General features: G+C 58.8%; 1 protein-coding gene across 2 annotated transcripts in view; it reads right to left on the bottom strand.

Moving 5' to 3' along the window:
- Nucleotides 1–2,433: 2,433 nt before the first annotated feature.
- SIN3B (SIN3 transcription regulator family member B) overlaps nucleotides 2,434–12,523 on the bottom strand; it is a 35,387-nt gene continuing 25,297 nt past the window's right edge. For both annotated transcript variants that reach the window (XM_028519694.2, XM_036032504.1), the window contains 7 exons: nucleotides 10,789–11,446; nucleotides 10,151–10,320; nucleotides 7,329–7,502; nucleotides 6,893–6,985; nucleotides 5,284–5,378; nucleotides 4,364–4,568; nucleotides 2,434–4,229 (listed from right to left, as the gene is read on the bottom strand). In XM_028519694.2, the coding sequence (XP_028375495.1) occupies nucleotides 3,999–4,229; nucleotides 4,364–4,568; nucleotides 5,284–5,378; nucleotides 6,893–6,985; nucleotides 7,329–7,502; nucleotides 10,151–10,320; nucleotides 10,789–11,446 (1,626 nt within the window). In that variant the 3' untranslated portion in view covers nucleotides 2,434–3,998. The remainder of the gene's footprint in view (nucleotides 4,230–4,363; nucleotides 4,569–5,283; nucleotides 5,379–6,892; nucleotides 6,986–7,328; nucleotides 7,503–10,150; nucleotides 10,321–10,788; nucleotides 11,447–12,523) is intronic.

Below are 12,523 nucleotides of genomic sequence, written 5' to 3'. Positions count from 1 at the left end.
ATGGTTCATGTGGGCCCTGGCTGGATGGCTCACTTGGTTGGGGTGTTGTCCTGTACACCAAAATGTTGTGGGTTTGATCCCCGGTCGGGCACACAGCTAGGTTTTTGGGTTCAATCCCAGGTCAGGGTGTCTATGGGTGGCAACTCAGGGTTGTTTCTCACATCAACGTTTCTCTCTTTCTGGCTCTCTAAAGTCAATAAAAACATATTCTCAATAAAAACAGGTGAATATTAAAATAAAATGGTCAATGTGGTAAATTTTATTTACCAAAATTTAAAACTTCTTAAATGATGAAAAAATGGCTGACAGGACTGACTCAGTCACTAGTCCCGGATGTCCTCACCCTCCAGCCTGGCCAGAGGCCCTGGTTCCTCCCACTGCCCACCCTGCCACCCCCCCACTCCCACCCCCGTCTGCAGTGAGAGATGTGGGGTCTGCAAGGCCTTCCACTGCAACACTTCTCCGGGTGGCCATCTTTGCGGTTGCTGTGTTTTCTTGATGTCGGTGCCAGATGGGCACCCCGTGTGCCTTCCCTGCCCCTCACCCTGGGCTGGGCCCCGCCCTGTGAACAGGGTGCTAACCCACTGCAGTGACCCAAGAGGAGGAGGTGTTGACCCCATCTTGCCGGGTGCCGGGGTGCCGGGGCTTGAAGTCTGGACCTCCCAACTCCAGGTGGCCCTGCACTTCCTCCCCAGGCCCCAAATCCGAGTCGGATCAACTGTACCTCGGAACGAGCACCCACACCCAGGGCGAGGGGCTGGAGAACCTGGCGGGTGCGGCGGGTACTCCTGAGGCCTTCGCTCAGGGAGTCCTCCCCCCACACCCAAGTACCTGCATGCTGCTACCAGGAAGTTCCTACCCCTATTGGCCCCACCCCCACCAGTGGCCTCCTGAGACTGACTCCAGGTCCATTTGCCTTTTAGAACAATCAGCCTCATTCTTAGCAGGGACATCAGGCGTGAAGTCCTAGTTGTATCTCACAAACAGCCAGCAAGACAAATGCCCCTCTAACAACAGAGTAAATGTTCTTTGCTCGCCCCTCCCCCACCCCCTATGCAGCACAAAGCCCCTCTCCACCGCAGCGGGGAGGGCAGCCCACCTGGGCCTACAGCTCCCCTTCCTGCACCTGAAGAGGTACAGGGGGAGACACAGGGTAGTGAGAAGGGAGGGCTGACGTATGAATTTGGGCTGATCTTTCACTGTGGCCTCACCCCTCACCAAGGACACAGTGGTCAGGGACAACGGGCCCTTAAGGTCTGGTGCTTCCCAGGGCGAGGAGTCCAGGCAGGGCCAGGCAGGGCCAGGCCCTCATCTGCAGGGGTCATGTCCCCTCCCCAACATGGGGCTGCTGTCTTCCAGGCCAGCAGGAGACCATCTTTTCAGTTGCTGTCTAGCAACCTAACCACAGTCACAGGGCACTTGAGGGCAGGGACTAGTGGGGATGTCCATGGGGGTGGGAACCCTGGGGCCCTACCAGAGCTCTGCCCACCACAAAGGGACCCCCTACATTCTGCTCTTTGAGGGAGCTGCAGTGGCCACTGTTTGCAGGCGGGGAGGCCTCCCTCCCAGTGCTTCAGACAGAGGAAGGCCGGTGCGTGGGCACAGGTGCAGCCTGAGCACTCCCGCTGTGGGCTCCAGGGTAGCAGGAATCTAACAGAACAAGCCTCTAAGTACCCTGCTACCCCGACCCTCTGGAGGGGCAGCACATGTGTGGGGGGATGCACATAGGGTAAAGGGTCCCTGGGAGGTCAGGACCACTCCTGATAGAGGACTGGCCAGTTGGCAGGGCTGTGCCAACTGGGAGCAGGAATCTGACAGGGGAGGCCTGGTGTGGGCACCGGCAGGGCTGAGGGAAGGGGGAGGTACAGGGTGCAGCTGGAGGGGGCAGCCAATTCCTCTGCAGAAGCAGAAGGGTCAGCTAAGAGGCCCCTGAGCAGACGTGTGAGCAACCCCATTCTTAGGTGGGAACAGGTCGGGGGGAGGGTCCAGAGATGTTCAGAGGGCAATCAGTGATGGGGGGAGAAGAGGTTAAGAGGGTGGTTTTGTATACCCAAAGAAGCAAGTCCACCCCCCACCCCCCACATCCCTCCGCAGCACCCACCCTCAGGCAGAGAAAGCTCAGAGCCAACACCAAGCACTGAAGTTGGCTTTGATGCACAATTGTCAGAAGGAAACACTCGGCATTTCCAATGAATACAAAGCCTGAATTGGGATGAGTATTCTAGAAAGCGCTCTGGTACAGGGGCAGAGCACTGCCCCATGGGAAATGTGACCTCCCAAGCAGGGAAGCTGCCAGGGCTCTGCAGTTGAGTCTGGGGACCACTGGGTGCCAGGGGCTGCTTGGTGGGTTCCAGCGCCTGGGACAAAGCTTGGGCAGGGTATGGAGTGGGGGGCTACCCTGGGGCTTGCACTCAGGAAAAAATGGATGGGATCTCACAGCTTCAGGTCAATATTTAATTTTTAACATTAATGTGCAAATAAATAGAAAAGGAGACTACAATCAAAACAGCTGCAAAGGAAGTCTAAGCCCCAGAACAGAAGTCTTCAGAAACGAAAGGGCTGCTGAGAAGCATGCAGGATAGGGGTTGGGGGGTGGCTGGCAAACCCCGGCCCCGAGGAGGAATGGAGGGGCAGTCTGAAGGGGCTGGTCCAGGAGTTGTGGTAAGTTCCCTTCTTATGAAACAAGGGTTCAGACAAAGTGCCTGGGTTACACTTGAGAACACGCTGGCAGGGAGACTCTGGGGCACACGCGGGCCTTGGCCCTAGAGTCAAAGGCTTCACAAACCTTGAGTTCCACAGGTAACTTTTAGAAACACATCCCCACTGTGGGAACAGTGGGTTTGGCACAGCTCGGCTGCAGGAGGGGGAGCACTGTGGGTGGCGGCGAGGAGGCTGCTTGGGGACTGTTTTGATCCCACTGGTCAGCAGATCCCACTCTTGGTGCGTTGCCAGGGCTCCTCCCGGGGCAGGGAGTTTGCAGAGCCAGTGCAAGCCCACACTGCATGGCATTCTTGGCACAGGAAGCCTTGGAAGCCCCTACAGGACGGCTGCCTCAGCCCTCACATGTGCCCTCCCCGAGCGGCAGCTGCAGCAACAGCAGTGGTGGGGTGGGTACGAGGAGCACACTCACTCCCCAAGAAGCCTCGGGACTTGGTTGCTGCGAAAGTTAAAACCACTAAGAGGGTATAAAGGAATAAATATGTGTGCGCATCCGTTATTTCTAGAACATTCATCTTAGGTACAGAATCCCACCCTGGGACCTTCCCAACTCGGGTCACTTGAGCATGATGGGCCCGTCGGGCTGAGTCCCGTCCCTGGCAGACCCAGAGGCCGGCTGCTGGATCAACACAGGGTTTGGCGTATCTGTTTTCCATAGTGGGGTATTCTGGGCCATTCTGGTGCCCCCTGCCCACCCCACACCTAGTGGAAAGGGCTTGCACAACTTAAAAAATGAGGAGGACCCGAGCACCAGCTGATGTCCCCACTGTCAGATGTAGGTGCTGCCCAGCTTGAGAAGTTTCTGGAAGGTTTTAAAACCACTTGGGAAGGACGTGCTTTTCAAGCAGGTCCCTGGCCCAACTCCTTCTGTGCCTATTCCTCCCAACTGTGTGCCCTCACAGGGCTTGTCACCGACTTTCCCAGATGTCCCGTGCACAAAATGACCAGTGTGGCCCCATGTGGCAGGTGTGTGAACACAACCGCTTGTCATCAGGCAGTGCACAGATCCTCCCCTTTCTGCTGGGAACTGAGCCTCAAGTTCAAGTGCAGGGGTTTCAGGTTTGGCACAGGACTAGCCCAAAGGAAGCTGGGGCGCTGTGAAGGGTGGTAGCATGAGGCTGCAACTGACAGAACCCCCTTCCCCGAAGCTGGCAGCCTGCAGCGTCAAGGCTGGGGGTGCTCTCCTTCCCTTAGGTAGTTCATGAAAACGCCCTTGACTGACACCTAGGCTGAGGAAGTAACCACACCAAACTGTGTGTTGTGGTGGCTGCTTGGCTGCCTCAGGGGGACGCAGGGCGGCGGCTGTACTGCACACGGTAGCGAGTCACAGGCAGGCCGTGCACGTGGGCCGTTTCGCAGATTGTCTTGCAGGGCACCATGTCTTCATCCTCTTCGCCCATCAGCCAGTCCTGCACCAGGCTGGCTGCCTCCACGGTCACGTTGTCCTCCAGCCAGCGGCTGTGCCACTCCTCGAAGTGCTGGTGGTGCCGCAGCAAGACCAAGGGCTGCACCTGCAGGCAGAGGGTAGGGTGGAGTCACCAGACCCAGGTCCCCGCCAGATGGCCACAGACTGGATCACAGGGGCCAGGCACCCCCGGTGAGCTGTGGGCTAGACACAGTTCCCAGGGCAGGGCAAGAGAGGTACCTGCTTGGCGCGGCACAGGGTCCCCCGGCGGTACATGTAGTCCTCGGAGTTCACGATGAACATCATCTTGTGGGAGCTGAGTTTGAAGCGGCAGTCCACGTTGCAGGCGCTCTCCACCCCCACCAGCCGCTTCCAGGAACTCTTGGCCTCACCACGCAGGGCCCGCACCTGCTCGCATTGCCACCTGCGAAACTTCTTGAGGTTCCTGGGGAATCAGAGAAGCATTTGCAGATGAGGAAGCCCTTGGCTGTATTTCCCAGGAGACAGGGCGATGCAAATCAAAGCAAAACCAACCCTTCCACCCAGTGCAAACCAACCCCATACAAGGCAGGGGTGCTGGCAACCCCAGGGTGGGGGCCGCCTGGCCGGCTCTGCTGGCTCCTCTCACTTGCTTCCCATGTCCCTCCAATAGGGGGGTCCCCTCATCCAGCATCTCCCCTCCCTGCTTCCACTCTCCCAGATCCGGTTTCCTCTCTGTCTTATCAGTGGGCTTAAGGCCCCACCCTCAGCCTGGTCCCCACTTGGCAAGGGGTTCCCACTCAAATCTAAACACCCACCAACAGCCCCCACTGATCTTAAAGTCTGCTGTCTCAACCTGGCCTGAGACGAGATCTGACCCGGCCTGGTCTCCGGTCCTGGGTCTGAGGAGGGTAGTACTCCTGCCTCTGGCCTGATGGCTGCCATTTCTAGCAGCTTCTCCCTCCAGGCTGTTACCCACTCTTCCCAGGTCCTCTGCTCCCTTAGGCAGGGCGGCCCCCTCCTACCTTCCTTGTCCTGGGAATACTGGTCTGCTTATCCCAGACCTCAGGGGGGAGGGCCACACCTCGCACACATCAGGCGCCCAGTAAGTGTTCCCAGACAGAGAAAACCGTCGATCGGCCTCAATTAAAGACACGGGACCTCCCTGCGGCTCCTCTCACCTCTGCAGAAACACGGGCTTCAGGAGGAAGCCCTCAGTGGGCGAACTGGATGCACCCTCGGTCCCCACATACTGCTCCACGTACCGAGCCAGGTGCTGGGGGGACAGAGGGAGACATGGCTGTGACTCCCCACATAAAGGTTCTCAGCCAGGACCCTAAGCTCAGGCCCCCAGGGAGGATGTCCACACCCCACCCCGGCTGTGGGAGAGCCTGTGTGTGACGGGAACGCCAGACTGCACTGGGGCAGGACGTGCATATCCAGCTACAAACAGACCACTTGCGGCATTACATGCTGAACTGGAGAAACCACTGTTGCATAATGACCTGTTCACCGTGTGGTTAGGTCCACAAGGGAGCCCACGTGGAGGGAAGTGGGATCCAGGAATGGACATCAGGACACAGGGTAGAAAGAGGGAAAGACCAGGTCAGAGGTGGCAGTGAACAAAAGGTGGGGCTGGAAGGGGCCATGCAGGTCCAAGGTGGGCGTGGCTGGTAGTGTCCAATGACCCTTCATTCGATCACTACCCTGTTAAAGCCACAGGCTCCTCCAGACTCGAGCTGGAAACTCCTGTAAGGTGAAGGGTATGCAGACCTCCCCCCTCACTCATCTTGAGAAGAGTTTCCTGTGTGGGGAGCCCTGAAGCAGGGCAAGGAGGGGAGCCCCTGAGGCTGTGGGGAGCGTCGGGTGGGCCCTGGCCCTGTTCCCAGCGGTGTGAGGGCACCAAGCATTACCACACCCTCCCGGTTCTCCGACACGAAGCTCCTGAGCGGACAGGATGCTCCAGGGCTGCTGGCCCACAGATCTTGGCTGTGTGACTCAAGGTCACACAGGGGGCAGGGCCTGGGACTCAAGGCCACAGAGCCAAGGCAGCAACAGAAATGCTACTTTTTTGGTGTCCTTACTTATTTGGTTACAGGCTGCTTGACCCCGGAAGAAGTTCTGACGCAACTAAGTGTCAGGGGACCGACAGTCATGGTTTGTTTGAGAATGAGCAATTCCTGGGACGTGGAACTTTTTGGTGATAACATTTGGGAATGTCCTAGGTAAGCTGGGATGAGCAGTTCACTCGTGTGGGTTGAACTGAGTCCCTGAGAAAGACATGCACCTCAGTCCTATGTCCTGGCCCCTGTGAATGTGACCTCATTTGAAATAGTCTTTGCAGATGCCACCTAGTTAAGGTGAGGTCACACCAGAGTAAGGGGGGGGTCCCAAAATCCAAAGTCTGGTGTCCTTGTAAGGACAGAAGGCAGAGACACCAGAAGATGTCTAATCTAGAGGAACGTGTGACTCAGAGCGTGGGCCAGGCGGGTGTCTTCCTGGTGACTGAGGCCGGGAACCAGGAGTCCTGAGCTCCACGTGCAGGGAGTGCAGAGGCTGCACAGCTCGGGGGAGTGACCATGCCGGCCACCACAGGTGGGAGGAGCCAGGAGGCAGGGTTTAGGGAAGAGTAACCTGGACCTCCCGCGCTGGGTCACACCCTGGACTCCCAAGGGGCTGCCTGCAACTCCGGCCCCTCCGAGGCCCCCATGGAGAGTGTGTGGCCTATGCTTGTGCCCGTGGCCACCCAGCCCCCATGGTACGCACAAGGCATGGGGCCCTGGTCCTCACCTGGACCTCCACGGGATCCTCCGACTGGGCTTCCTCAGTGTCCAGGAGCTCAATGGTCATAATCACCTGCCCTTTGCGCTGGAGGAACATCACCTAGGGAAGGTGGGGGGCAAAGCCTGAAGCCACTGGCATAGCCCAAGCAGACACAGGGCAAGGCTGAAAGGTCATCAATGAACCCCCTTCAACAGCCTCCAGGTCTAGATCCTCCTTCCAGGGACTTTGTGCTGGGTGCCCACCTCATGGGCCCTGGGGAGCCCTCAGAGGCCAGGGCCAGCATCCGGAGGCCCAGGCAAGGAGGTGCGTGTCACCGGACTGGCCACAGCAGTCCAGTCTCCATCCAGTCCTCACCCCTGCCCGAGCACCACGGCCCTCTTGTTCTAGGCATTCCGCTTGCACCCCCAGCCTCATGTGGGGTTGAGCACAGCTGGCCTCTCACCTTGAAGCAGTTCTCGTCAGCCATGCACCGCTCAGCCTTCCACTGGTAGCTAGTCTCCCTGGCGGCTCGGACGCAGCGGGAGGACAGGTTCCCACCAGCGGCGCCCCGCTTCTTCTCGTTTAGGTAGAGCTCTACCACCTTCAGACAGACGTCGTCGCTCACGAGGTGGTGCAGCTAGTGGGGAGGGAGAGCCAGTGGGTGCCTGGGGTGTGTGCCCCTGGGAGGGGTGAGCACAGCTCCAGGCACTCCTTCTGCTGGAGTCCCTGCCTCGTCCAGAGAGGACACAGAAAGTCCACAACACGGACACGAAGGCCAGGATCAGAGGGGTCATGCAGAGTGAGTAATGCCAGCAGAGGGTGCGAGCAGGCCACAGCAGAAAAAACTAGACCAGCTCAGACCAGAGCAGACAAGAACAAACGAGTTCACAGCAGAGCAGACCAGTCCAAACTAGAAAGGACCAGCAATCCTTGCTTGGGTTTGGGAAACATACAGAATGAACACAGAAGAAAGTGCTGCAAAATGGGGTTGGTCGTTATCTGAAAGTAGTGGGAGGGAGGGAGGCTATTTTCCCCAAGTTTCCAGCTACAAACACAGTGAGGTCCTGTAACTCCTACAGACACACTAGTGCTGAAAGGCTTAAGAAGACAGGACACACGGAAGGAGCTGAGGTGCAGGGCGGATGGAGCGGGTGCGGGCCGGCCCTGCCACAAGCAACAGCAGACAGGCTGCCGGACTCAGGACCTTGAGTCCCTCCCCGAGTGCTACACCACCGACCAGTGACGTGCGGGCCTGGACCACAGCAGGTTTCCCCAAACACTGGCTGCTGTTACTGAAAACAGGAAATGCTGATAATAACAACGAAAAGGGAGATGCAACGGGCATGGACACAATCCCACCAAGGCGGGCTACAGCTGTCAGTGTGCGGGGCCCCGTGCACAGCTGGCCCAGGGCATTTCCAGCGGGACCTGGTGGACCCCGGCTCCCCCAGAGCTGTGGCCTGTTGGGGGCAGGCTCAACGCTGAGCCCTAGGGGTACGGCCCTCAGTCCCGTGGTACCCTCGAGTCACTGCATCCTGGAGGTGTGTGCAAGGCCCTGCACATGCTTCCCCATCCCCGGGCTGCAGTGGCCACGGCTGTGGATGGTGACAGGCAGGGGCATATGCACAGCCCAGCAGGCAGAGGGAAACGGGAAGGTTCCTGAAGACAGAAGGATTAGGGGTCAGAACAGAGATGTCGGTTTTGGTCGTGTCCTTGTAACCAGAAGACTCAAAGCCTCGCACTTGTCAGTGAGAAAAAGCAGCGGACAACATGGGTGGGCCCTCCACAGCCAGGACCTGGACAGCCACAGAGGAACAGAAAGGTGCCAACCTCGTGAGCCATGGGGGAAACGCAGTGTAAACCACAACAAGGCCTCTGCTCCCCAGGCCCAGGAGGGAGGGATGAGACAGACATCCAACCCCCAGCTTTGGGCCAGACGGAGAATGCCCACTGGGAAACCGGAAGCCTCCGCAGCGGCTGGTGGGAGCGGAGGAAACTCAGAGATGGCACCTGAGGATGGGAAGCGCTGCTCCAAGGGCCTCAACGTGAGCTTGTTCCCTGAGCAGGCCAGATGGAAGGAGCCACAGGCATCTCAGGAAAAGGGAACGTCACCGAATCACACGGCCTGCTGTGGCCAGACAGGCAGCACACCTCCGTTTACACACAGCTTGAGAGCAGAGACCCTATCCCAGCCTGTGGGCGCCCACGGTGGTGGGGGGTGGGGGGGCTGGGAGGGCTGTCCCTGCGCGAAGGCCCGCCAACCTGCGCCCTTTTCTGTGTGCGTGCTCTACCTCATCAAGGAATTTCTCAAACCTAGAAGGAGATGGCTTTTCTACAATGTTCCCACCGACCGTCTGGGTGGGCGAGTAATAACATTGTTCTTTTCCTGGCTTCTCTTCCGCTTTACGGGAACGGCCTTAGTGAGCCTTCAGGAAACAAGAGTCGAGCAGAAAAACACCGCCAGCAGGACCCGTGTGTCCCAGGACCACACCCAACCTGTCTGGCTCTGCTGTTTCCATTTACATGACTAGTTTCCTCCCCTTGACACTTGGCTGTGGGGAGTGTTTTGCTGCTGTAAGTGACGCTGACTGCTAGAGAACATCACTGCACCCCTGACATCCGCCCTCCGCCCCCAGAGTGGGCTAAGGTTCTTCACACACTGGCAATCACCCTCAGGAAAGGCTGGTCAGCAGGGACTCAAATCCACATTTACCGCACCAATATCCCCAACTGCCAGAAAGCAGCGGCAACCCAGGCAGCCATCCACAGACGGAGGGACGAACATGATGTGGGCCGCCCACACAAGGGACTGTGACTCGGCTGTACAGAGGAGTGAAGCACCGACATGACACAATGTGGATGGACCGGGACAACACCTCGCTGAGGAGCCAGATGCGGAAGACCCCGCGGTGCATGGCTCCACGCAGATGCAAGGTCAGGCCAGGAACGCCACAGAGAGCAGGCTGCTGCTGGGCAGGGGCTTGGGGGCTCATGGGGATGGGGCCTCTCTTCGGGGCGACAGAAATGCTCTGGAACTACACGGAGGCAATGGTTGCGTAACACTGTGCATGCACTAAACCCCACGGGACTGTTCACTTTAAAACGGTTAATGTTCTATAAATTCTGTCTCAATTAAAAAAAAAAAAAAACAGAGGAGAGAAAGATGCTGACAGAGGGCTACCCGCACAGCTCGAGAGAGACAAGAAGGGCTGGTGTGCAAAGTGGAAGGCTGGCAGAGCCTGGGGGAGGGGCCATGTCCTGTGTGTCAGGCCTCCCGACACTCACCTGGCGTGCGATGCTCTGCACCAGCTTGTCCATGGTGAAGCCGACGTAGGCGTGGATGGTGAACATCTCACGCAGCGTGTCCTCATACTGTGTAGGGTCGATGCTGCCATCCAGCAGGCTGCGCACCATATCCAGGAAGGCTGGGTAGTACTCCTCCAGCTCCACCTCACCTGAGGGCAGGCGGGGACCACATCACCCTGGCTGTCCGAGGGCCCCGCCAGGGTGATCTGGAGCCTCTGTGTTCCCTACCTCCCAATGTTGGCCTGTGACTCCAGAATGGAAGCGTGCCTGGGCAGTAAGGAGTTGCACGCATCCCAGCCTGGGGGAAAGGACCACAGCTTCGTGCCAGGGGAGGGCAGGCAAGAAGCGACTGTGGCCCGGCAATGCTGGATTCCTGGTCCTACCACAGCACCACAGTCGGAAGTGGTGCTTCTGCTTGGGCAGGCTAGGCATGCTCAAGACTACTATTCTTGTGACTTCTCGTCTGAGATAACATTTCAAACGAAGTCAGAAAAACTCAAGGGGATATTTCTGGTCATAGGCTACGAACTGGAGCCCTTGGGGCCCACACGGGCTGCTGCCCGACTCCCAGCACCTGCACAGCATCTCTGGGCTCTCGCAGGGTCTGGGGAACTCACTAGGCTGCTTGAGCCGCAGCTCCATGGCGGGGTCATTGCCCTTTTCCCGGCGCCCCTCACAGAGCAGCTTCTCCCTTTCCTTCTCGGTCCGATACTCCAGGAGCTGCTTCTGAGCCTGGCGGTAGATCTTCAGGAGCCGGGAACACAGAGTCTGGTGGAGACGCAGGAAGAAGTACCAGTTGTTGTTGGCAAAGAAGAGGCTGTAGACGTCATCCATGGGCTTGTGAGGTGGTGGTGGCAGTGGCGGTGGCGGCGGTGGTGGCGGAGGCGGCTGCTGCGGTTGCTGCTGCTGCTGCTCGGGGGCAGAACCCTCGCTGGAGGCCACCTTCTCCTCTGAGGGGCTGCTTTGTGGCCCAGGCACCGGCTTCTTCCGGTCGCCAGGGTCCACGCTCTGCCCCTGGGGGCTCCCCCGGCTCTCGTCAGCAGAGTCCTCAGACGCCCCTAGGTCCAGCTGCTGGGAGAAGAAGAGGCTGGGCACAAACTGGTGCACCAGCTGCTGGATGGTGCCTTGGTCCTCCTTTTGGATGGCTGGCTGCCGCTTCACGTAGTAGCTGATGAGTGCGGCCGCGTCCTCCAGGATCTGCCTGTCCTCATACACGAAGATAAGGTGTGGCTCGCTGGAGGGGGCGCTGCGGCCCTCTGAGTGCTGTTCCTGGTGCTGGGGACAGGGGGGTGTCAGGCAAGAAGCGATCCGCTGGGAAAACCCAAGATGGGGACCCAGGGCTGAGGGGCTCCAATGGTGTCTCATCACCCAGCACCAGGACCAGAACAGGGTCAACCCGTCCCTCCTGCCACTGATGCCTGCAGCAGTGCCTACAGGCCTGGGACATGAGAGGACCAGGGCCCTGGTCACCAAGTCCCAACCGACCCAAGCTGCCCAGTCCAGGTTCTTCAGGGAAATGAGGAAGGCTTCGGGTGCCCCCTGGGCCAGCCCACCACACTCACTCATGGATGCCCAGCCAGACCCTGAAGCCCCGAGACTGCATACATGTTAACCCTCTCCTTCCTTAGCCCTGCTCACCTAGCCCATACTCTGCCTGTCCCCTCTTCCAGCCACCACCAGCCTCTCCACAGTCCTCCTATCACCTTGTATAAGCCTCCCCTAACTGCCTGTTCCCATTCACCTGTCACCGCCACACACTCACTGAGACCTGAGCAACTGGGCCCACAGGAGCAAAGCCCACCCCACCGCCCCTCCCACACTGCTCAGCAGCCCCCGGCCCAAGGCCCTGCAGCCTCCCGCCTCACAACAAAGTCAGTGCCCCTCCTCTGAGGCCTCGGGGGCTGAGCTGCCCTGCGGTGCGCAGGACCTGTGTGTGAGCTGTCTGCTCTTTCTACCTGGAGAACCATGGCCCTGGGTTCACCTTCCCCTCAGTCTTTAGCCAACAATTGTTCTCCCAGAAAACCTTAAGACAATGGCTTCTTCCACAGTCTGAGCGCACTAGGGAACGCCAGGCTCTTGGGAAAAACAACTGTGGGTACCATCCTGGCAGGCAGGACGTCCTAAAGGCTGGGGTGGAGGGCAGGGCAGTGAGGGGGTGGTGATGACAGTCTGCTTCTCCAACAGAACTAGTGACTGGAAGGACACAGGGGCGGGGCTTTCCACACTGTGCCTAGCCCTCACCAGCCAAATGCCCTTACCCTCTCTGCCCCCAGGGGAGCAGCCCAGGAACTCAGTGGCGAGCAACAGGTCTGCCGGGCAATATCACCACCCCCAATTTGACAATGTGCCACA

The sequence above is a fragment of the Phyllostomus discolor genome, chromosome 8, assembly GCF_004126475.2.
Source record: "Phyllostomus discolor isolate MPI-MPIP mPhyDis1 chromosome 8, mPhyDis1.pri.v3, whole genome shotgun sequence".
Lineage (NCBI taxonomy): Eukaryota > Metazoa > Chordata > Mammalia > Chiroptera > Phyllostomidae > Phyllostomus > Phyllostomus discolor.
Note: the sequence above shows the minus strand (reverse complement) of the source record. Positions and strands in the feature narration are given on the sequence as shown.